Below are 24,699 nucleotides of genomic sequence, written 5' to 3'. Positions count from 1 at the left end.
TTCTATAACTCATTTTACAGATTATTAAACCTTAAAATTAGTTGACTAGCATGGATGTCTCTGACCATATTACTTTGATCCAAGTTCAACTTCAAGTGCATCGATTCATACGTTCATAGGTACTTACTAGGCTATTGATCAATACGAATTTTTAGAAGCCTACCCATTCATTCCCATCAAGTTTTTAGCCTTTATATTTTAAGTACAAATAATCCAGAGAAAAGCAGAACAAGGATGTTAAACCAAGGGGAGAATTTTTCAGGTACCTATCCATTCATTCAGATTATGTTTGAAAAGTTTAAGAGAAGTACTTTGCTTTATGTGGAAAAGAAAGCAATTCTAAACAAGTGGTATTCTCTACCGTGGTTCTACTTTAAAATACCAAAATTCCATAATGTCAACTTACAGAACATCGAGACGAAAACCACAAAACTTTACATTACCGAAGGTTCACATCACCATACTTTTTCACCACATAATTAAACCCTTGGCCAACAGTACATAAAAAAAAAAAAAAAACAAAACAAAGCAAATAAAATGCACCCAAGTGGAGGGCTTCACCCCACACAAACCCACAGCCCCTCACACCCCCCAAACAATATACCAAATCTGACATCACATTACAGTGGAGAAAAGGGCAAAGTTCACCATGTTGACCTACTGCCTCCATTCACAGTGAAAAATTACAGTGATGTGAACGTTTGGTAATGTAAAGTTTCATGGTTTTTATCTTGATGTTCTGTTAAGTTGACGTTATGGCATTTTGGTATTTTAAATTAGATTGCTCTACCATATATATCTATCCAGCCAACATGTTTTATTTATGTTGCAAAAGAAATGTCTCAAGTGGGTGTTTATGCTCCCATAGATTTGCAAATGTGCAGTAGGGCTGACAGAATAAGGTCTGTTGAGGCTGTGTAGATGAAGCCGAGACTGGTTCTCAATAGCCTGTATGATACAGAGAAGAGGTACAAAGCTTTGAGATGGTCTACATAATTTTTATGATTTAAGCCCTTGATTTTCTTAGAAAGTGTTGTGGGCACTCCAGTTGTGTTAGATGTCTGGACAGATGCACACTGAAGGGGGCACTATACTCATTGTTTACCCTGATGAGTACAGAATACTGCAGAATGGTCACATCCCTGGACATCCCTGGACCTGGAAGCCATCCCATTAGTAATAAATTGTGAAATAAAAAGACTTTCTTACAATAGTGTATACATGTTGATCAAAGGACAATTATTTGTATGCATAGGTTCCCAGGTCCCTAACTACTGGATCATTTTTTAGTGGTGAGTTGTCAAAGTGATAACTGCAAGGGACTTCTTGCTTGCTGAATAATACTAGTATATATTTCTTGGTATTTAATTTTAGTTTTGACACCAGGTATTAGTTTGAAAAAGGCTCTCTTGTAGGATCTTGGTGACCTTTGGGGAGTTTATGATGGCACCAAGTTTACAGTCATCTGCAAGCATGGTCAGTCATAAACCCATAGAAGTAGTTTTGCCCTCCATGAAGTAAATGCCAAAGAATAGTGGCTCAAGTGACAGGTCTTTTGGAGGAAGTAGAGCAGCCCACCCTAATTTCTTGAGTTCTCTTTGGAGAGTGTTTGCTGACTTCAGTCTTAAGGTGAATGTGACTAATTTGTGGTCCAATCTGACCATACAGGGAGTAAGTTTCAATTGCTAGGTCTCAGAGCTCTCCCATATCAATGTGGACCATTTCCAATATTTTCTCACCCTTGACTGGTGTGCAGACTAACTGGTCTAGAGAGTTTGTATTGATGAAGTCCAGAAATCTCTGAGGATGCATGCTAAAGGATGTATACTTCTACCAGTTAATGGAAGGGTAGTTGGTCTCTTAGGAGAATGATAGTTGGCTTAATGCTTAGGGACTCCATACTAATTAGGTGAGAATTATGGGTTGAGGGAGACAAAGAAGGGGTCCTATAGTTAGCCATGATTTGATAACAGGTTTTATTAATGGTAAACTGGACAATGAGAAGTTCTAGATCATTGTTTTTACAAATATGGAGATCCCATTGCATTTAGTCCCTTCATCTAGCATGCTGGGCATGAATGTGTGGTACATATTGAAACCTTGCACTCATGGGGTACTCTCAATTGTCTTGAACCAGGTCTCTGTGACAGTGCATATATCAATGTTTTCCAGGGTTAGGAGTACTTATAGAAAATTGTGTTTTTGTTAACATTACTAACATTGAGCAGCAATACCTTTATTTTATTCAGATTTTGTTTTATGTTGGAAGCTTTTTGAGGACTGACATTGCCTAAAAAAGGCAATATGGGGATGGACACGTTTATATAGAGAAGCCTTGAGGGGGAAGCAGGTGCAGGCCATCCCTAGCAAAGCTCTTAAGACTGTCTACCATCATCCATCTCCTCCCAGGCTGCTATATATTGGACTCCTTTGAATGGCACTAAAAGTTAAGCCAATTGTTGAAGTCAATAATCTTTTGTCAGTATAGCGACATAATTCTTGGTGATGGTAAAATGCTGTTCAAGGTTAGGTTCACACCTGCTTCAGGCACATATTCTGACAGCTCCATCATGTCTCTGTTCATATAGTCCAGAGAGGTACATCTCAAGTCATGTACACCCACATGTACTATGCCATTGTCATATGGATGCTTTACAGGCTTTTGAACTGAGACACTGTGACTCTTAGATGTATGTTTAAAGGTGGGTGTTGCCTGTGTTGTGTGTTTGTGAGGTTGCTGATAATATTTGTTTCTCAGGTTACATTTAGGAGGCCTTTCTGGTTTAGTTAGGTTACTTTTAAAAGCCTCAGTATACGTAGAGCTATATATTTGATCTGATGTGTTTGTAATAGGTTTAGTGTGGTGTTATTATTTGTATTGTCTTCTTGTGATAGTTTTGCCTCCGACAGCAGTAAATAACTGTATCGGTCACATGCTGTATCATTTTATTTAAGTAGTAGATAGTCATCAGCAAACAGGAGACAACTGCTACATTGTCTCAGGCTGCTTATTTCAACCAAGCTTGGAAAGTACAAATTCATGATTCTAGGTGCTTACAGTTGATTACTAGAGGTGCTACCTGTTTGATAGTGGAAACAGTATTGGTCTCAACATGGATGCATGCGGCTAGGAATCAGTGATCCTTTTGCTCCTTCTTTCACAGAAGGAAAAGAGTAGCATTAATCCCAAGCTGCTTCCTAAGAAGTAGTATTAACTGAGCTGTTGTTGAGTAGGCTGTATTTACTGTAGTTTTCTTTTGGTAGCTACACTATATATGAATTGATATGAACGTTGAATACTGGTATGAACTGGGAATAACTGGAAGAAACTGAAATGAGACTGGAATGAATGTCTTTATCTGTTAATTACACAAACTTGTGCTGAACAGGTGCTGGTCTTTCCTTTATGGGCCAAATCCTCTTGTACCTTTCAGAATAAAGTCTGCAAACACTGTAGTTTGGTTAACAATGCTTTATTATGTGCAGTGGTGGTAGATGCCAACAATATCCATATACTGTCTCCAGTAACAGTACTGATAAACTGAAATAGTCTGTAGCTTCTGCACTCATATTCCTCATATTCCTTTCCTCCTGAATAGTATAATTCATATTCTGGAATGCTGGGTATTTGACCTGCCTTCTGCACTCATACTCAAGTGTCTGTACTGCACTGACTTCCTGCATATCAGTCCAAAACAAATTAACTTAACTAACTGAATCTGACATGTTTCCTAATAATCTATACACCTCTTTAACCTTGTTTCTCAAGTCTTGTACCATCCAGATAGGATGATCTATTTGTTGTCAGTGTACTGCACATTCTGTTCTTATCAGTATTTTTGACTGAAGATTATTTTCACTGATTGAAAGTGCATTTACTGAAACTGTATGCAAACTGTGAAAGCCTACTTTAATATGGTTGCATTTCTAGACTTATGCAGAGAGAATACTGTATTTTTGTCTAACAAGTGAAATCTGACCTTACACCCTAGATATAACCTACAACAGCTAGACGGTTGGATGCAACAGATAGACAAGCTGCCCCAAAGCCCTGAGGAGTTTTTCTCAAAATCTGTAAACAATGCACTCATTGAAGCCCAATAGACACTGCCCAGTCAGAAACCAGCACAAATCCATGCCCTTCTGCTCCTTTGCTCACCAGAAGCAAAGGAGAAGCATTAATCCCAAACTGGCGCCTATGAAGCAGGTGGCAAGTGGCCAACAGTAAGTCACTCTTCCTTCTGTGTTTCTCTCCAAAGTGCATTCCTCCTGAAGAGGCGTGAAGTTGTATATTCTTTAACTGCATTTCTGTTAAAATAATGAGTGGTGTTTTCTGCATTAATTATTACACTCAAGCAGACTGTAATCTGCGTCCTCAAACACTAATTGTAAACAAGGCAAGTCCAGATTATTACTAACTATGCACCTCTCTTGAATTTGCTTTAAGTGGGTAACTTCCTTGCACATCAGAATTCTAGTATCATATTTTGCAATCCTGTTGAGGCTATAATGTTTGGTTCAAATGAAAGGTAAGAGATTTGATCTAATGTTGACCTGGCACTACTTGATTTTATTTTCCTTCAAAAACTATTTTAAGTTAGACTCCAGTAGGCAGTGAGTAACTAATTCTGTGCCATGGTTTTACCTTCCTGCCATGAAAACTTTTTAAAAGTTCTACTTTTTAAATAATCAGCTATTTGAATAATTCAGGACATTAGGGTATTCAAGCATGAGTGTGTTTTCTACAAAATAATTGATTTTTCCTCTAAACCTACTGACTTTCAAGCTGCTTTATGAGAAATACTGTGCATGTTGGTTTATTAAATTACACTATTACAGTCGTCTGACCAAAAACTAATCTCAAGCAAAAGTATAAGAGCGTTTTCTTCCTTACAACCATCGTTGTGTAATTTTCTAACAGCAGACCTTAGGAACTCAATAAACTGAGATTATAAAGGAACCATCTCCTACTGTTCTTCAGAAAACATGCAATCTGCAGCTGTTTTAGGTAGGGGAACAATATGTATGGTCATGTTGTTGAAAGTCATGTTCTGTAACATATTATAACATGTATGATGAACTGCAGTAATATCAAAAGGTTTAATGGTAGCGTTACAGAAGTGGAAAGATGTTTAAATTACACAAGCACTTGCAGTGTATTTGTTATTACCTCACAAGTAAGTGGCCAAGGAGTTAGCATATTAAATTAAGAAGAGTGTAGGGCAAAACCACGGAGTTAGCATATTAAATTAAGAAGGGTTTAGGGAAAGGTGCCTCAAATGAAAACATGTAGAAGATCCTGCAAAAAACACTTATCAAAGTGTACTCTTTTGTTTAAGTATCATTACATATCCACATTTATTTGTCATTTCTTGTTTGTGGTGTCAAGATTACCAGGTTTCATTATTAGTGGTAGTGTTCTTCAGTTTTGCACTTTTATGGGATTCACCATTTGCAGTTTCATTATTTTGACATGCATTCTGTACATAGAGCATAAAACATACAGAAGTGCCTTAATTAATCTCTATACACAAAATCAAAATGTTACTCTTTTTGCCATGATTGTATACATGTTATTTTAAGTATTCCTTTCTTTTTCCTATCTTACCTTCTGTCTACATCTCTTACATTGATGTGATACATTCCTTCATCCTCTGATTGGAAGGATTACTGCAGGTTCAAGCCTGGCGTTAATGCAAATGTTCTTCTTTTCCAAGGAAATTAGCTTTTACCACTGCATGGGGGATGGGGCTAAGCTTCTTGATGGTTCTCCAGCTGTGAGCCTAATATAAACTTAGGATCTTCTGCCTTTTATATTCTAGTCTACATCTCTCGCTTAAAACACCTATTTTTAATGTTGCATAGATACCCTACATACCTTGCGAGATATACTTCAACTTTCTGTTTTTCCCTCTCCCTGTTAATCTTTCTTATGTCTTACTATTTTAAGTCTGATTTCCTTATGTTATCTGTTTAGCAGACTACCTGGATCACCTACTACCATTGCATAATTGTGGTAGCAGAAAAGGTTAGTTATCTGTGTAATCTGCCCCATATTTGTAACAGTTATCTTTTATTTGCTCCTTCTCTGGCCTTTTTATTCTTCACTGCCCTTCCCAGGCATGCTTGGAAGACTCTGTGATGCTACAGTTCTCTCTTCATACCATTTATTCACTGCTCTTTCAGTAAAAAAGTACTTGCAAATGGTTAGGTTGAACTCCATAACCAACTGCACATATAACATGACTAATTCCTTTATAGCAGTATAACTGTACTGAGATTATAACCACCAGTACCATATTTCAGTATAATTATACTGAGATTATAATCACCAGCACCATATATCAGTATAACTATACTGAGATTATAATCACCAGTACCATATATCAGTATAACTATAGTGAGATTATAATCACCAGTACCATATATCAGTATAACTATACTGAGATTATAATCACCAGTACCATATATCAGTATAACTATACTCAGGGGCGGCTCGTGCTATTGGTCTGCAGGACTGCAGCCCTCCCATCTATAAAACAAATAAATAAATAAAATGAAATCAAAACAAAAAAGAAAATAACTAAATGAAATAAAAGAATAACTAAAAAAAAGCTTTTCTCCCCGGGCTTCCGCTGAAAATGGACCTACATCCAGTCGGATACTCCCGGTCAACAAATATAAATAAATAAATAAACTAAAAAAAAAAATATGCGAGTCCCGGACATCGTGCATGCGCACTCACATGTTTCCCTGATACTCAGACTGCTGGTGAGACAGTCTGGAGCATGCCCACAGAATCCTGACTGCCTCACCAGCAGTCCAGATTGAAATATCAACATTTTTTACTTGAAATATCCAGAAGTCTATGCAGCTGAAACTGCATAGACTGGAAGGGGATCTGACTGCGACGTCTACAGGCAAGGAGGTGCTCTCACGGGATTCTGCTGCAGTTGACTTTAGAGATTGGCTGTTTACTTGGCGAGACTTCCCTGCAGGGACCGTTGATTTCATTTACTTGTGGATGTGTATTACTTTGCGGGATTCTGCTGCAGGGACCGTTGACTTCATTTATGGATTGTTCTGGCGAGACTTCATGTACAAGGAATTGAACAGGATCACTGGCAGGAACAACAAGGGTGTGTGTGTGTGTGTGTGTGTGTGTGTGTGTGTGTGTGTGTGTATTATTGCACATGTACAAACTTGTAATTAGTAACACATGCATTCCTGTGCAAATTCAAGCAAGCTGTGTAGCCTCTGAGATTTATTTTACATATGTGCCATTGCAGGGTACTTATACTTAAAGAACTATGGACTGCTCCTTTTGGCAGTTTAGTTATTATTCTATTATACAAATGTGTATATGTAATAGTAATTGGAATACATATGTAGCACTTAAAAATCTTTTGCAAACACACCATAGTTTATGAAAAAATTCAGGCTATAAATTAGAAATTTGCTCAGGTGAAGTATAAGATATATTTGTTTGCATCTGATTGCATATATTTCCACAACTTCTGACGAAAAATGCAGCCAATATAACCATTTGTAATATTCTTCTACTGTGGATTTACTGGTTCTTTTCAATCTGAGTAACTAATCAAAGTATCATTATAGAGTGCATTAAAAAAGAAGTGATAGATACCATTCTGGCAAGGAAAGACTGTGCATGTGTTTGTGTGTGTGTGTGTAGTGCATGCAGGTATGTGTGTTTAATTTATTTCTTCTAAAGCAAACTAAATATTTTCCCCAGAAAGCAATTGTGATTCTGATTTTGGTGTTTTGCACAAATAACTGATTAGCTCGCTGTTTGATGTCCTTGATCTGCCTGATTCAGTGTTAATATCAGCAATGTAAACTGTCACTAAATTATAACCAGCAGAAATAGACATTCTGTTATTGCCTTTATACTGCATTTGTTTCTGATATAAAAAGGAATGAACTTTTTCAGCACATTTTTTATGTTTGAAAAGAGACTCATATTTTGCTCTGTTCTGTTCCTCATAACATATGTGGTTTCTGAATACTTACATTTTGAGATATTTGATGATACAGTGGTAGCATTATTGACTCCCAGCTGCAAGATCTCAGGTTTGATCCTTGACTAGGGTGCCTTCTACATGGAATCTACAAGCCCTCCTGATGTTTGTGTGGGTTTGCTTTGATAGTGCAGTGGTAGCATTGTTGCCTCACAGCTAGAGATTGTCTGGTTTGATTCTTTGCTGGGGTGCCTTCTGTGTGGAGTCTGCATCTCCTCCCTGTGTTTCTGTGGGTTTGCTCTGGTGTCCTCCCATGTTACAAAGACATGTGTCTGAAGACAAAAGCGCTTAATAAACAGTACTGGTGCACCTGTGAGCTGTATTGCTTTTCCTTCTGTTCAATAGTTTGTGGAGTTTCGTCTGGTTACATGTGTCTGCAGTATTTCTCCCTCGGCCTATGCTGAAAATTATTTTTTGTTCCGTCAGACTTTATTGGTTAACAACTGTTAAATAAATAAAATTGACAGGTATTTGAATTTCAGACTTCATAGTCTTCAGAAAGTACATAGTAACACAAAACCTTTTATACTAGCAATTTTCTACGTTTATAAGATGAATATTTGAAATGTGTCCCTATTTTTGGGACTGTATTCTCCCATTATTGGCTTTGTCCAGGGTTTTTGTGCTAAGTTTGAGAGCTATAACAAGAACTGAATTCACTGACTATGCTTGAGGGCTGTATTCCCTCATTACTGGGTTTGTCCAGGTGTTTTGTGCTAAGAGATTGACAGCTATGGTGAGAACTGAATTCACTAAATGATAGCCATTTAAGTTTCAGTCCTCCTCTCTTTCACAAAGCAGCTGATTTGGTATAGTGGTATGTTGCTTTGACTGGTTTGCACAAGGACCTGGGTCCAAGACTGGGCAGTTAAATGTATGGTGGTAATATAGCATTTTATTCTACCAACTTTCCAAGATTATACAAGCAATGTTTAATGTGTCCCTGTTTTTTGTTCTTTTGTCCCCTCCCCCCAATACATTTTGGCTTTTTCCAGATTTCTTGTGCTGCGAAGTTGAGATACAGTTGAGTATTAAGTAGATTTTAAAAGGGGCTGAGAGTTGCAGGGGAAGAGAAGTTTAGTGCTGCTTATGCTGAGTCAGCTTGCATTGTTAATAGCACAGCAGGTTGTATACTTGCTTTCGATGCAGAAGGCTGTGGGCCCTACTCCCACAAGGGCTGGATGCTGCTGTATGGAGAATGTCCTCTTTGGTAAAGATACTAACTATGAACCTGTTATCAGATTGCCATCCATTTCCTATTGCAATATTACTAGCGTATCATTTTTTTATGTAATATAGGCAATTTATTCCTCAGGGGAAGTTGTTTGCTAGCAGCAACCTCTTCATTAGTTACAGATCTCTTTAATGTGGAATTATTTAGATGACTTCTGCAGAGATTGTGCATATTTACTGATACTGGTGTATTGTATAAGTCTGAGAAGACTTTTTTATGATGGAAATGTTCTCAATTGGGCAGTTTTGTCATTATTGGTGCATGTATTTGTTTCATTGTTTACTGGAAAAATGTTCAAAACAAATTTAAAACACCCTCTAACAACTGTACTGTATTATACAAGGAATATAATTTAATACAATCAGGAAGGTGTATCATACAACACATGTATGTTTTTGTGTGCAAGGGGCCTATCATTTGAAAACAGCCCAAAGTTAATCTTTATACTACCTAAATGCATTTTCTTTGAATGTGGATTTCACTGCTGTTTCAATGAATGTGAGTTTCAAGGGCTGAGTTTTAATGCTAAGTCTATTTTCATTGTGAGACTGCATTGCTTTGTTTAGTAGATGTTTTAGTGTTTGTGCTGTAAAATACAAAATACAACTTTCAAATAAAATCCAAATCATCGTAGAAGTAAAGCAGTATGCACATTGCAGTGTTTATGGTAAATGGGGCAAAATAGCCAAGTAATGGGACATTGGAATGGCTGCAGGTGGTGGCTCCATTCGATCATGATTTTGTGAGGGGGAAGGATGGCAAACTCAGACAGCCCTAGCTCAGCTGAACTATACCTCTCAACTGTCCAGATTTTCACAGAATGAATAGATTTTTGCTTCTTCTATTTGGTTTGTCCCTCATAAAATTTGTGGTTTTCTGGCAAATCATTTAGGAATTAAGTCACTAAATAATGACAGAGGTTGAGTTTCAGACTTCATAACCTTCAGGAAAATGCATGCTAAACAAGACCTGTTCTATCAACTAAGTTTATACAAAAGCAACTTTTAGTACTGTTTCTATGTTCCCCCAATATATTTGGCCTTGTCCAGATTTCCTGCGTTAACAGGTTGAAAGGTACGTAGAAATTGCTTTATAGAATTGGGCATATGCAAACCTTTCAACTGTTCCCGATTTTGGCTCAAAATATTGCTCTCCCTCTAATCCCTCTGCAAAATGTCAATTTTGGAAGAAAACATGGAGGGTTTACAATTAATAAATAACTGTAATAATCAGAGTTATAGATTACTTTTATTTCAGAAATGCATGTAGATTTGTTTATTTTGTCAGCTGCTCAAGCTAACAGTGCTAATATTAAAAAGTGTCCCTTCTTTGACAGGTTCCCAGCTGTATTGTGTGGCTATTTTATATTTTTCATCACATTTTTGGTCCATTTTTCATTAAATTGTAGTTTTCTGGCAAATTAGTGGCAAAGACTGAAGTAAGAAAATAATGACAGACATTTTAGTTTCAGATTTCATACCCTTCAGAAAATTTATACTAATGCAAGACCTACTATTCTATTAGAAAGTTTATAAGAACAATATTTAAATATTGTCCTTAATTTTGGGCCTGACTTTGTCCAGATTCCTTGCTCTGAGGTTGAGAGGTATGACAAATGTGTCAGGGCCATTGCAGTCAGCCAGAGACATTTCAAGTTGTGACATACTTGTTGCACCCAACTCCCCCATGTAGTGACTCTGGATGTGTCCAAGCAAGGCAAGGAGCAGTTATGCAGTGTAAGTGTGCACAGTAACCCCCCCATCCAATGTAGACACAAGTACTACAGTGGCTTTTCATCTGTCTTGCTTGATTTTGCAGAATGTTCTGGTTTTCTGTCATATTTATATACTGCTGGTTATGCTTCATATTATTCAGAAAGTGCCTGTTGCTCTATGTTTAAGTAGCAATGATTTCATGACCATCGGGTAAGCTTGTCTGAGACTGTAAGATGCAAGCAAGCTTACTGTTAAAGAATTACCAACATTGAAAGCCTTTTTGTTGTTACTTTGCAGAGAATACTTACATAACTAGATAATGTATAAGCCTTGGGTATTGAAATGCATATGACAGTATTTGTAATAAAGGACAGGATTACAGTAATTTAAGAAGCTCATTACCTTTGTTGGAGCCTTGCCATCATCTTTGCAGGCTTTACCCATAAACTAAACAGAATGCCAATCTATCAAGGGTGGTCCATAACCTGTGCAGTAATCCTTTAAGTAAGTTATCTTGAGCTTGTCTCTCGTCTGCTGTTCATTTTTTATTTTGATGATGTTTTCCCAATGAAACAAGTAGATAGTTGTCAGGCAGCAGGTATTTTTTGGATAAAAAACATTTTTACAAGTGGGGGGGGGTATCATTGCTACTTTCAGCATGTTACTTGGTACTTTTTATAAAGCTGAATATAAATTATAATTAGAACTGCAGTGCAAGAAGAAGTGGTTTGAGATTTGTGCTGTTTGTTTGTCTTGTACTTGATTTTGACTGGCAATTCAGTAGTGTATTCAAAAAGTAATTTATTTTTTCATGCCTCACAACCTTTTTGTTTCCATCTAGATATTAAATAAGCTGTCATGCAGCCAATGCATTGAAATATTTTTTTCTTCTACACTTCATTTTGTCTTGATTGGACTCTCATAATGATGGTTTGGCACCCAGGGCAACGTATTTGATTAAAGTTCCAGTTTTGTGGTTTTTGAGCATAGCTCCTCCCCTTTCTAGTTGGCCGCACCCTTTCCCATTGGCCCCACCCATTCAGCTGTCTCCTGCAGCCCCCCTTCAATTTGAAGTCACCAGCCGCCACTGACTATACTGAGATTATAATCACCAGTGCCATATATCAGTATAACTATACTGAGATTATAATTACCAGTACCATAAAGATTGCAATGAGCATATCTAAATAGATGACTCTTATATAAATATTGATAGTGGGCATATAACATATGCAAGATGTTACACAAGTTGAGAAGTTTGTTATTTCCACATATGAGTAATTAAATGTTAACTAATGTCCATAACTGAGCATGCAGTATGCAGGTGACTGTATAGGTGTGCCTTCTGTGATTGATCATTGTTAAATCCATAGTGATCTTCAATACCTTTTGCCTGCTGTCTGCCTAAATGATGTATTCTCTATCTCTGTAAAGAATAAGGTGAGTTATTGGAAATGGATGGAATGTCATTTTTCATTTCTATAAACTTTGTGATTGGCCAAGGTCATGTCTGAAAAGGATCTATGCTGGGTCAGACAACTAATGCAGATCACATACAAGCAAGCAAGCAATAGATTTTAAAAAATAAATACAAACATGAAACTCATGAAACCTAGACAGGCTGTTCTCGGACTATCAAATGCTTTATTTGCACAAGTCTATTTGTTGCACGTTAATTAGAAGTAATCTGATTTCTCTCAAATGCACTTTTGTCACTGCACAATCCTGTTTTCATAATGTTAGTCTGAATAATTTACATCCCTTTACTATCAGTGCATTTCAAAGAAATGTGAAACATTACTGTCAAGTCCAGCTTCAAATTTCTTTTTTTCCTCATGTTTTTCGAAAAGTTTACAATTATACTTCAGCTAAGCCTAAATTATGAATCACGTCATTTTACAGTGAATGAGTTTTACAGAGAGCGTATTCCACAAGGAACTCAGTTGTAATTGTTTTTGTTCAAAAGCAATGATAATGTCAAACGTGGTTATTGCATTCACCCAACCTTTTCTTGATATTCCCATTTCAATTACATAGGAGTATGTTTATTTTATTTATATAAACTCCATTATATTTATAGGTTCATAGGTAAGTCCTAAGCTAACTGACCTTGTGGGCCATTTTAAGCCTGCCCAATTTCCCTTTTTGTGCTTGAAATAACCTATCTTATTTGTTTATAGATTGGCCTTACCCATCGCATGGTTGACAATTATACATTATCCTTAATGAGGAATAAATGGGATCATACCATAGATAATTTGAGGAGACCATGCATGGGATAAAGCATTTAAGAAAGCTAATATCCATTAGCAATACAGGAAACAAATTTTCTGTTTCCCATCCATAGATCTAAATTTAGCTTAAAAATGGACATGGATGAACTCTGTTTTATGTGACAGGGGGTCTGTTCCATAGCAGCTGTATTCTCTGCTAAATACACCTGTCCCATCAGACTATTGTGTCAGTGTTGCAGAAGAGATTTACATTCTTTTGATTTACTGATGTGCAGTAAATCCATCAGTAATGGGTCGGGAGGATGCCTTGCATGCCAAACACAGGTCACCACTTAATCTGTAAAATACCAAGTATAATGACAGGGCTTTGAGTTGGTGCATGTAGGACATGTTGTTTAGGCCTTGTATCTTGTTAGCAAAATATTTCTGTGGGCATTCCAGTTGTTGCATGTGTCATTATATTTAATGATTGGCCTAATGAGGACTGAGTAAAGACATCCCTAGTTCTAGACACAATCCTTTTGTTTATAAGCTGTGCAGTACAGAAGTATAATAACCTTGTATAAATAACCTGCATGTTATATTAGTTTTATTTGTTATCGACATCTAAGTATCATTTGATTTCTCTTAAGAAGTTTGTCAAACAGATTTGTGGTGAATGGGATTAAAATTAAGCCAGCGTCAAATGTAAAATGACCGGCATTTCAGAGCATACAAAATCTGATCAAATCATTATTTTTCCATGTAGGTTTGCAAGCCAAAGCCTGTTAGAAGAGAGCCGTATAAAGGGGATGTGGTAACAGTGATTCCAGCCAAGATTACAGCAATCCTTTAAATCACTGAGTCGTCATTTCCTTTTTTTGGGTAACATTACTATGGAGATCATTATTTTGTTATCATTTCAGCAATGCAGTTTAAATGCATTAGTCACATTATACATGTGATGTTCAGGATCCCTCATTCTTGCATGCTCTTCTTGTTAACAGTACCTTATTTTATGTACATATGTAACAGAACAATAATTAACAGTTTTGAAGATGTAAATTCTCTACTTGTCAACAAAATGCAAACCTCATGAATAGCAACTTGAGTTACATCTCATTGATTTTACAAGTCACTGACGCTATTTACCATTGTGTAAATGGGACAGCAGCAGTATTGTTGTTCTGTAAGCATAGACATCTTCAACAGGTATTACTTTAGTACATAAAGAACTCCACAAGGAAGGTGCAGAGCAGTTTTCCTCTTTGCAAAAAGCACTGATTTCTTATTAGTTGATTGCTTGTGATTGATTCATTGAGAAGTTGTGGTGAGGCTTTGTAGGGGGCTGTCACAGGTGAAGAAATAAAGGAATGTGGTTAAGACTGAAAAAATTGCATTTTGTACTTATGATTAAAAAAAAAACATCCATGTGGAAGGCAAAGCCACACATGGAATAAAAAACTTAAAACTTGAAATTAACCACAGTAGCAAGAAGCTGCCAGAATGCCAAATAAATCATATAAAAATTTAAATGTTTATTTAATTCAAACTGCTAGTGCTTCCCTTTGTGCAGAATACAAGTCCTTCTTCAGGCATTAAGAATCAAATGTAGTAACAATCAATTTAAACAAAAGCTTAAGTCACATAATCATTGCACTTTGAATGAAAACCCTAACTAAAATCTGATATCTAAAGTTTATTTCTAGTTACATTTATGATGTAGCAAAAAAAAAAAAAAAAAAAAAAAAAGAAAAGAAAAATCACAAGATATAAATTTGAGAAAGAATAACAAAAAAATGGAATCAGTGGACTACTGCAATCAAAACGAGATTGTTGTTAGTGATGTCAGTGGCCCATGTCATGTTATACTACCAGTTCACGTGACTTAAGAGCATGAAGGTAAAAGTAAGAATTAATTGCTGGTGGCCAGCATTCTCTAACTTCTTTCAGAGGTGTAGGTGGTGCTTAATTGTTTCCAGTAAATGCTGAGCATGTAATAAGTTAGGCATTCTTAGCATGGTCTTTGTGGCTGATATCACAGGGAAAAATACAGAAGCTATACTTCATACTGCGGTAACCAAGGCCAATAGAAATCAGTCTGAGATGCTGGCAAGACAAAGGCCCTCCCAAGGCCCAAATCTATGTTCTCTGTTTCTTTCAGTTTAGAACACACCACCTGTATACTTGTGAAGCTACTGTAATCCTCTGTGACAGAGAAGAAAGGTTATGGATTTTTAATACACAAAGGGGTAGTAACAGGAAAAAACTTTGCATAAAAGTTACCTTTTAGTTTACAGTTTACAGTAAATAGATATATCTGATTTTCTCAGTTTCAGTTTTTCTAAAATTGTGTTGTTACACTTTTATCAGTGTGCACAAATCACTTACCTTTGTTTGTCATCAACAGCACTTAATTAAAATTATTTCCTTTTCAGTTTTAGTGCTAATTTCCCTAAAAGGCAACGCATAAGCTTTAATCTGATGCTTTTCTTTTAATTTTGAACTCATACTTATTTTATAACAACAGATATTTTCTGGATGGGAATGCAAGTTGTTAAAATTAAGGTATAGGCACTTTGAAGTAAATAAATGAAAATATTGTAGTGCAAAGGGCTTAGGTATGACGTTTAGCTATATAGACAGAAATGTTAAGGCAGTCTGCTCAGCATAGCTAAATATTATTGGGTAGTTTACATTGCTTCACTCAATGAAATTATGTGCACAGATGTGAAGGTTTCTGATTTCAGTCCATGTGTGGTAAGTCATGTCCAAAACATCACAGTGAAACATCTCATGCCAAACATGCCTTGCAAGCAAAATCCAATGTCTATTTTACTTGTCTAGTTTTATGAAACAAACAGTTGTGAGATTCATGCACAGACAGAGTAGGCGATGGCTTGTTGAGAGACAAATCCAATGCTGTAAATTGAAATTATCAATCTACTAAGAAGAAACAAATGAAGAAAGATCATTATTTGTGCATATTAAAGTAATATTTACTTTGTTTAAAACTGCTCTCCTCTCATGACATCTCATTTTTAACATGTGGGGAAGTTAGAGCAGAGAATCCCTACCACACACAGACACGCTACAGTGTAATGCAGTGTTAGTGCAGGATCCTGCAGATTACTAGACTAATGACCCCCAGGGGACCTTTTTAAGACTAGCTATACTTCCCAAGTGGTGCATCAAACCATGTACCTTGTGTCTGTGATGTAAATACTTTAACCATTATGCCAATCCCAAACACTGGGCTTTTCTCGGATTTGAACATGGAGCCCTTTGCACTCTAAGTGAGAATCATACCCCCTAGACCAACACACCTCTTGCTAATCTTAAGCATGGAGTACAACAGTGAAAATGTGTTGCCTTGGCTGATTCTCTTATAAAACAGAATTAGCTCTGGAATTGGAAATGATTGGCTAAGGGCAGACTAGTAACCCAAGCTGATTTAGCATTGATAAAGTCATAGATAGATATGTATACACCAAGTGGTCTGTGTGTGTGTGTGTGTGTCTGTGTGTGTGTGTGTGTGTGTGTGTGTGTGTGTGTGTGTGTGTGTGTGTGTGTGTGTGTGTGTGTGTGTGTGTGTGTGTGTGTGTGTGTGTGTGTGTGTGCACACGCATGTGCATGTGTGCGTGTGCACAGTAATTTAGAAGAATTTGTAAAACAAAGACTTGACATAAAAAATGTGAGAATGACTGATAAAATTATTAAAAATAGTAAACATAAAAGTGAAACTGCAGTTAACTAAATGGCATCTGCACAGAATTTTTTGAAGCAGTGTTGAATTATTTCCAGTGAGTACAATACATGCTAAATGCAGTCGCAGTGCATTCAGTCTGAATGACGTGCAAGCTGTGAATGAGGACAAGATGCTTGTACAACAACAAAGAGTATAATTTATTTCAGATATTCCCTTTACAAGTTCATCTTAATAAGCCAAATATCATGGGAAAAGATGCTTATGGTACAGTGTGCATAAAAATGAAAATTCATGCAAACCAGATGAAAAATGGATGGTTTTCTGCTGGACTGCAGAGCAATAGCTGGTCCATCTGACACCCAATGCAGCCCTCTGATCTGTTACCGATCAACACTAAGTTGAGGAAAAAAAGAAAATGGAGGCATGCCAGGACCCTGTCATGCCTTCTTGTTTACATGAGAAGTGGGGAAAAAATGTATTTAGCAATCGCACCCACTAACACCTTGCACCATAGGTGGCTGCCCCCTTTGCCACAGTCTAGCAATGCTTCTGCTGGACTGAATTCTAGCAGTCTAATGATGTTGTAGACCTATAGAGGAAAGTGGCACTGATCAATAAGAAAGTGTTAAAGGAGTTCAGAAAAGGTGCAGTGGTGCTTACCTCAAACATTTGAGCAACTCTAATGCTAATGCAGTAGGGGCAAGCAAATAAAGCCAGACAGTGTGGCCACTAAATAGAAATAGTATTAGGCCTACCCACCCATGGAAGGTTTATTATTTCCTCATCTACTCTGAAGGGTATTTGTTAAACTGATTTGTAATTATTTTATTATTAGCATATATGATATGTATACATATTTTATATATATATATATATATATATATATATATATATATATATATATATATATATACACATACATATGGATCTACTTCTAATTCCTGAATGCCCACTTCATCAGATGATGAAACATCAAGACAAAGTTGCCGAAAAGTTAATTTTATGAACACCCAGATCACCGTAATGTAACTCCAGAAAATATCCACTTGGCCACAAACACTTTAAAACAAAACTGAAGCAAATCAAACCCACCCAAGTGGGGGGTTTACACCCCCACACCCCCCATGTGCGGGTATAGCCCCAACCCCCCAACTAACTATAACAACTCCGAGATCTCGCTTTACTGGAGAAAAGGGCAAAGTTCACCATGGTGTCCAAGTGGTTAGTTTCCCAGAGTTACATTATAGTGATCCGGGTGTTCAATTAACTTACATATAGGTTCATAGGTTGGTACTAGGCTATCAGCCCTAGGGCCTATACAAGCCTAGCCATAACAATTCCCTGGCTATTTCTTCCCACACTGTTTACTTCCCTGGACCCCTGTCTAGCAGGGCAACTGACATGATCCCCGGGGTGAATTTCCTTTCTCCCATCCAATCGTCAAGGTTCCTTTTGAAGAGGACCAAAGAGGCACTCTGCTTGACATGTATGGGCAATCTATTCCAGAGTCTGGGGAGTCTCTGGGTCAGGAACCTATCCCTCCAGCATGTTTTGTTTATTGTGATGACAAGGTTTAGATCCCTGGAGCATGTGGCTCTGAGGGATTGGGATTTCTTTAAGTGTAGCATGTCCAACAGCTCTGGGTTTGATATGGCCTTGTATGTTAAGCAAAGATCGCCTCTGAGTAGATGATATGCGACAGAGTATAGTTGGAGTTTTTTATGGCGGTCAGCATAGGGCATCTGCTTTAGGCCTGTGATTCTTTTAGTGAGGTATTTCTGTGGCCTTTCCAGTTGTTGCAGATGTCTTGAGAGGTACATAACAAACGGGGCATTGTATTCTATAATGGGTCTAATCAGGGATGAGTACAGTGGGACAATGACCTCCTTTTTTCTGGATGAAAAGCCCTTAGTGATGAGGTGTGCCACATAGAAGGATTTCCTGACTATTGTGGCGATATGGTTATCGAAGGTGAGACCACTGTCCACCTGTATCCCTAAGTCTCTTATCAAACTTTTGGTGTTTAGTGTACTGCCACCGATATGGTAATTCACGGATACATGTTTTTTCCCAAAGGGGATAACTATACATTTCTTGGCACTGAGCTTGAGCCCATGGCTCTGGCACCAAGCATCTGTTTCTGTAAGGCCCTTTTGTAGAGTATCCACATAATTTGGGGATTCAATAATGGTTCCCAGTTTGCAGTCACCTGCAAACTTTGTTATCCAGAGTCCCTTAGTGTTGGCCTGTACTTCAGAGAAGTAGATGCCAAACAAGAGCGGTCCCAGGACTGAACTCTGAGGTACTCCACTTGTCACTTGTCTGGAGCTGGATTTGGAGTCGGCTACTTTTACAGTGTGGGTTCTATCAGTAAGCCAGTTAGCAACCCATTGGGTGACGTAGGGATTAATGCCCAGCTTAGTAAGTTTATCTATGATTCCAGAGTGGGGGATGGTGTCAAAGGCCTTGGCAAGGTATATATATATATATATATATATATATATATATATATATATATATATATATATGTATACTTCAAATAATTTAAATAGCATAATATCAGCAGTCAAAATATCTAAACTCCAAAATATCTAAACACAAAATATTGACAAAATGTAATTCGATATTCTCAGATTTTTCAATGGTTTTCTGTATGATTAGATTTCATCATATTTTTCAATGGTTTTGCAGGGGGCAAGCCCCCATGAATTCCCCATGTGGACTTCTGCAACCCTCACACCCTTGTTAATTATATATACCAACTATGCCACTGTTCCCAACCTCCCTTAATACATCTACCATACAAACTCCTGTCCTTCTCTTCTCGCTTACTTGTCCCTCTCAAAATTCTTCTCTATCCTTGTTAACTTACCCCCTAAATTAAATGACTTACCCTTTCTTTCACCAATCCATGCTCTTCACTTTCTTTACCATCCCTTAATCTGCAATTGTCCTTCTAATATACTGCTATAGTGCAGCCCAGAAACTTCCTATAAGTTGTCTAACTTACCTCGTGACTTGTTATACATTTATATCACAAATTTGTAACATAGAACTCTTGTCTGATTGATTTACTTCTTTCTAACTTTATGTACTACTGCATATTAGACTATATCTTTATATTATTATTATGTACTACTGCATGTAATCTTAAACTGCATTGGATTTGTAAATTGTTTATATCACCTAGAGCTGCTGGCTATTAGACTATAATAAAACACAGCCAGACCACAGGGATCAAGCACAACTAAACAAAAAAATAAAATATAAAACGGACAACCAAGGTCAATTGCTCCACTTTAGGCTGCATGATAGAATTTCAGAACATTTGAGAAGTATCAAAGGTAGAGATGAGCACAATGCACTTTATGTACACAGTCAACATTGTATGAATTTCAAAAAGTTTTTATTCTTTGTTGCGGATAGAGTATATATTAGTGAAAGAGGGGGAGACATTAATCTTGAAGTAGAAACTATGGAACTACAATGGCAGCTTAGGTTAAATGCCTTGACTTCACCAGGGTTAAATGATAGCATTACCCGGATGCCCATTTTAAAACTTAGGGTTAACATGATCTAGCACAGTTTGTGCTTTATACACACATATTACTTTGTTGACCATATAAGTTTATATATTTACATTTATATAATGGTTTTAAAGTTTTTTAATGTTTATTATAATGTTTTGTTGCATTTTCACCCATATAGTAATTGATAGTGTGAGTTGACAATGTACTGCGGTGGTGGTGCTGCGGTAGCGTTGTCGCCTCACAGTAAGACGTTGTCCCGTTCAATTCTCAGTTAGAGTGTCTTCTGTGTGGAGACATGCGTGAATGGGCATACCTTCATTGAAGGTTGTGCGTCAGAGCTGGCAACTCAGCACGTAAAAATCTACTGCCAATCATTAGCGGACCGGAGTTCCGCTGTGGCGACCCCTAACTGGGAAAAGCTGAAAGACACAACAACAACAACAAGTGTGAGTTGATAATGTTTTAACTATTGTATAGAATTTGTAACAATTGATGGACAGGCTTTATGAACTGTTTCTTTAAATGTGAAATGACAGTTGTATGAGGTCACAAACACATTACTTGTGATTGGTTCTTAAGATGACTAAGTATTTATTTAGAAACTTATTTGATGTTTAACCAAATGACTCTGATGAAGCTGAACTTGGCATCTGGTGAAAGTGCTTAGTTCGTTTGTTTTTTGTGTGTCTGAATAAAGTGGAGCAATTGACCTTGGTGGTCCGTTTTATTTATTTATTTATTTATTTTTGTTTAGTTTTGGCTATTAGACTATATCTTTATATTATTATGTACTACTGCATGTAATCTTAAACTGCATTGGAATTGTATATATACATTTTATATATGAATATATACTCACACGCACACGCACATACATCCACAAAGAAACTTACACACAGGTGCAGGGTGACATACAGAAAGCAAACAGAAACATGCACATAAGCTAAAATAATGTAGTGCTTCGAGTCCCGGCTTTACATGCAGGTGTTCACAGTTCGAGTACAAAGACAGGCGACTTATTTTTCACCTACTTAGAGGCAGTCTTTGCTTGACTTACAAAGCCATGTCTGACCCAGCTCTGTTAGAAATGCTACATCTAAAGCAATCCCAATCCCTTCATGCCACATGCTCCAGAGACCTCTATCTCGTTACCACAATCAACAGAACATGCTGGAGGGACAGGTTCATAACCCAGAGACTGCCCATGCTATGGAATAGACTTCCCATACATGTCAGTCAGAGCACTTCACTAGCCCTCCTCAAAATCTTGATGAGTGGATGGGAAATAGAAAATTCATCCCGGGATCACTCCAGTTGCTCTGCTTGACAGAGGCACTGGGAACTAAGGTCGGGTGGCACGATGCCAGGGTAAACCTATGGGCTAGGCTTGTAAAGTTTCCGGGGCTATTAGCCTAGTACACACCTATGAACCTATGAACACATATACACACACACACACACACACACACACACACACACACACACACACACACATATGCACACACAAAATGCAGCTTTTTAAGAACCAGAGATAGTGAGGGGAAAGTATAACTGCTGTGGTAGTTGCTTTTGTTACTTGAGTTTTTTTTTTTATATTTTTGTCTTTTTTTCTTTCTGTTTGTGCTTCATGGTGGCTTAATCTCCTGATGTGATGCCACAGACTTGCTCCTGGGCTCTTCTTGTACATTAATGTCTAATAGGCTATTGTCTTTATGTTCTGCCCATTTTCTGAGGACAGATAACAGTCTGCCTGATCTGAATAGTCAAACTTTATCAGCATATCCTTTACTGTCTGGCTAATTCTCTTTGCTTGAACATTTGCTTATGGGTATCATGGTTTGAAGGTTATATGTGTGAAGACCTAAGATTTGGCAAAATATTTAAATTCATGATTCAGACTTTTGAAACAGTCAGACAATGATTGGTCTCATGTTCATGTCTTTAAATATCGACTTCAAAACCATTATCAACGCTGCATCCCGTAACTGAGAAATCTCAGGATACTTGGAGCACCAATTGACACATAGCAAATAAATTAAGACTGCTGTAGAGAAACAGATCAATGTCCAACTTTAACCATGGTAATGAAGACATTTTATGCTGAATTAACTCTTACTTTTGGTTGTGGTTCCTAAACATGCCTCACATTTCACAGCTGATTGCATACTTTGACAGAGACATTTGGCCAGAACATGATGTTGTCCTTTTCTCTGTTTTTTTTTTTTTTTTGTGTGATGCCAATATATGATTCATATGGCTTCTTCAGGACATATCTCTCAAACTCTTAGAGCAAGTAAGACAGAAGTAAAAGTGGGACAAAGGCCCAAAAATAGAGAACATTTTTAAATATTGCTCTTACAAACTTAGAAAGTTGATAGAATAACAAGGTTTGCTTTAGCATTAATGTTCTGAAGGGTTTGAAGTCTAAAACTCAAATGTCTGCCATTATTTTCTAACTTCAGTCTTTAATGATTTGCCACTAATTTGCCAGAAAACCACAATTTTATAAAAAAATGGTCCAAAAATGTGAGGCAAAAATCTGGACATTCTGCAAAAATCTGTCAGTTGAGAGGTATGCTTCAGGAGTTGACTACTTTGTCATCTTTGCACATCAGTCCATGTATATATAATTTATCTCTGCATGGAAAGTCATTGCTTTTGGCAACTTTCAGCTCTTGTCTGTTCTCGGTGGTCAAAAGGAATTATGACACAATCTATAATAATTAAAGATATATATATATATATATATATATATATATATATATATATATATATACATATATATATATATATATATATATACATGTATATATAGATATATATATATATATATAAATATATATATATATATATATATATATAGATAGATAGATATAGATAGATATATATATATATATTTGTAAATATCCTGTTTAAATTAATTTAGGCATCCTCTGCTGAGAGTATCTGCAAATGTTTATAAGTTTTCTTAGCTTATACTATACTTTCACGCTATATTTGTTACAGTGATAGTAACATTCTTTGCAGGGGTGCAGGTCACCATCAACCCCCATTTGTCCCATTTTTATATGTGGTTGGGCTGTCACATTAATATTAATTAATGTGACCAAATTAAATAGAACTAATATTTATACTGCTGTTTGGCTTGCCATGACACATGCTTTGTCTAAAAATTTCTTTAAAGATATTTTGAATTGGTTTGTTCTCAGATTTCACTGTGATAATGTGTCTGCATATATAGTCACTGGACTTTTGATGTCCTAAAATAATTGCTAGCAGTTCTTTCTCAATTTATGCATAACATGTATGTGCATCATTTATTGCTGTTGGTGTACAGGCAAGACAACTGCTCCTAATCCTTGTTGAACTATATACATATATATTTTTATACACACACACAAACACACACAAACCCATTCTCACACACACACACACACACACACACACACACACACACACACACACGTATATATTGGACGGCACATTGGTGCAGTGGTTTGTGTTGTCACCTCACAACAAGAGGTTCTCTGGTTTGATTCTTGGCTGGTGTTCCTTCTGTGTGGAGTCTGCATATCCTCCCTGTGTTTGTGTGGGTTTCCTTTGGGTGTTCCAGTTTTCTGTTACTTCACAAAGACATGCATCTGGTGCATTTCTCCCTGGACCTCCACTGAAAATTGGCTCATTCCAAGTGGGACTTTTCTGGTAAAGAAATGCAAAATAATTATATATTATATATTCTTTAAATAAATATATATTATATATGTTTATAGCACTGGTAATGTGGTTACTAATCCTTTTAGCCACTCAAAACTCTTTTCTTAATTTGCTCATCAACACCATACTGGATCATGGAGTAGCAACTTTATTAATGACACTTTGACATCTAACAAGTATGAGATAAACTTTGACAGATACTGTACCATTCTTAAGAATCATATCAGAGATGAGTTGTCATTTGGTTTCTACATATTCATTATTAAGGCATATTTGCTATTACAAGATCCTTATCAACATCTGGATTGGAATGCTTCCCAATCAACACATGTTGCATATACTTTAAAGAAGGGGCACATATTTGTCATTTGGCTTTGGGGGTATTTCAAATTATGTGGTCTCAGTGTGTCCAGCAAATTGATTAGTTGTTTGTGATATTCCTGCATCATAGCACCCTGGACTAGAATGCCATTGATAATATTGACTACTCCATCTAGCCTTTGAACCATTAGGTAGGAACTATTTTACATAAAAAATATAAAAAA

General features: G+C 36.8%; 1 protein-coding gene across 3 annotated transcripts in view; it reads left to right on the top strand.

The window, feature by feature from the left end:
• Window positions 1-24,699, top strand: part of DPYS (dihydropyrimidinase) — a 779,854-nt gene that overhangs the window by 687,488 nt on the left and 67,667 nt on the right. For all 3 annotated transcript variants that reach the window (XM_044065690.1, XR_006364014.1, XR_006364013.1), the window contains one exon: window positions 13,971-14,086. In XM_044065690.1, coding sequence (XP_043921625.1) covers window positions 13,971-14,057 — 87 coding nt within the window. In that variant the 3' untranslated portion in view covers window positions 14,058-14,086. The remainder of the gene's footprint in view (window positions 1-13,970; window positions 14,087-24,699) is intronic.

This window comes from Protopterus annectens, chromosome 3.part0 (genome assembly GCF_019279795.1).
Source record: "Protopterus annectens isolate FY-2018-M chromosome 3.part0, PAN1.0, whole genome shotgun sequence".
Classification (NCBI taxonomy): domain Eukaryota; kingdom Metazoa; phylum Chordata; order Ceratodontiformes; family Protopteridae; genus Protopterus; species Protopterus annectens.
Note: the sequence above shows the minus strand (reverse complement) of the source record. Positions and strands in the feature narration are given on the sequence as shown.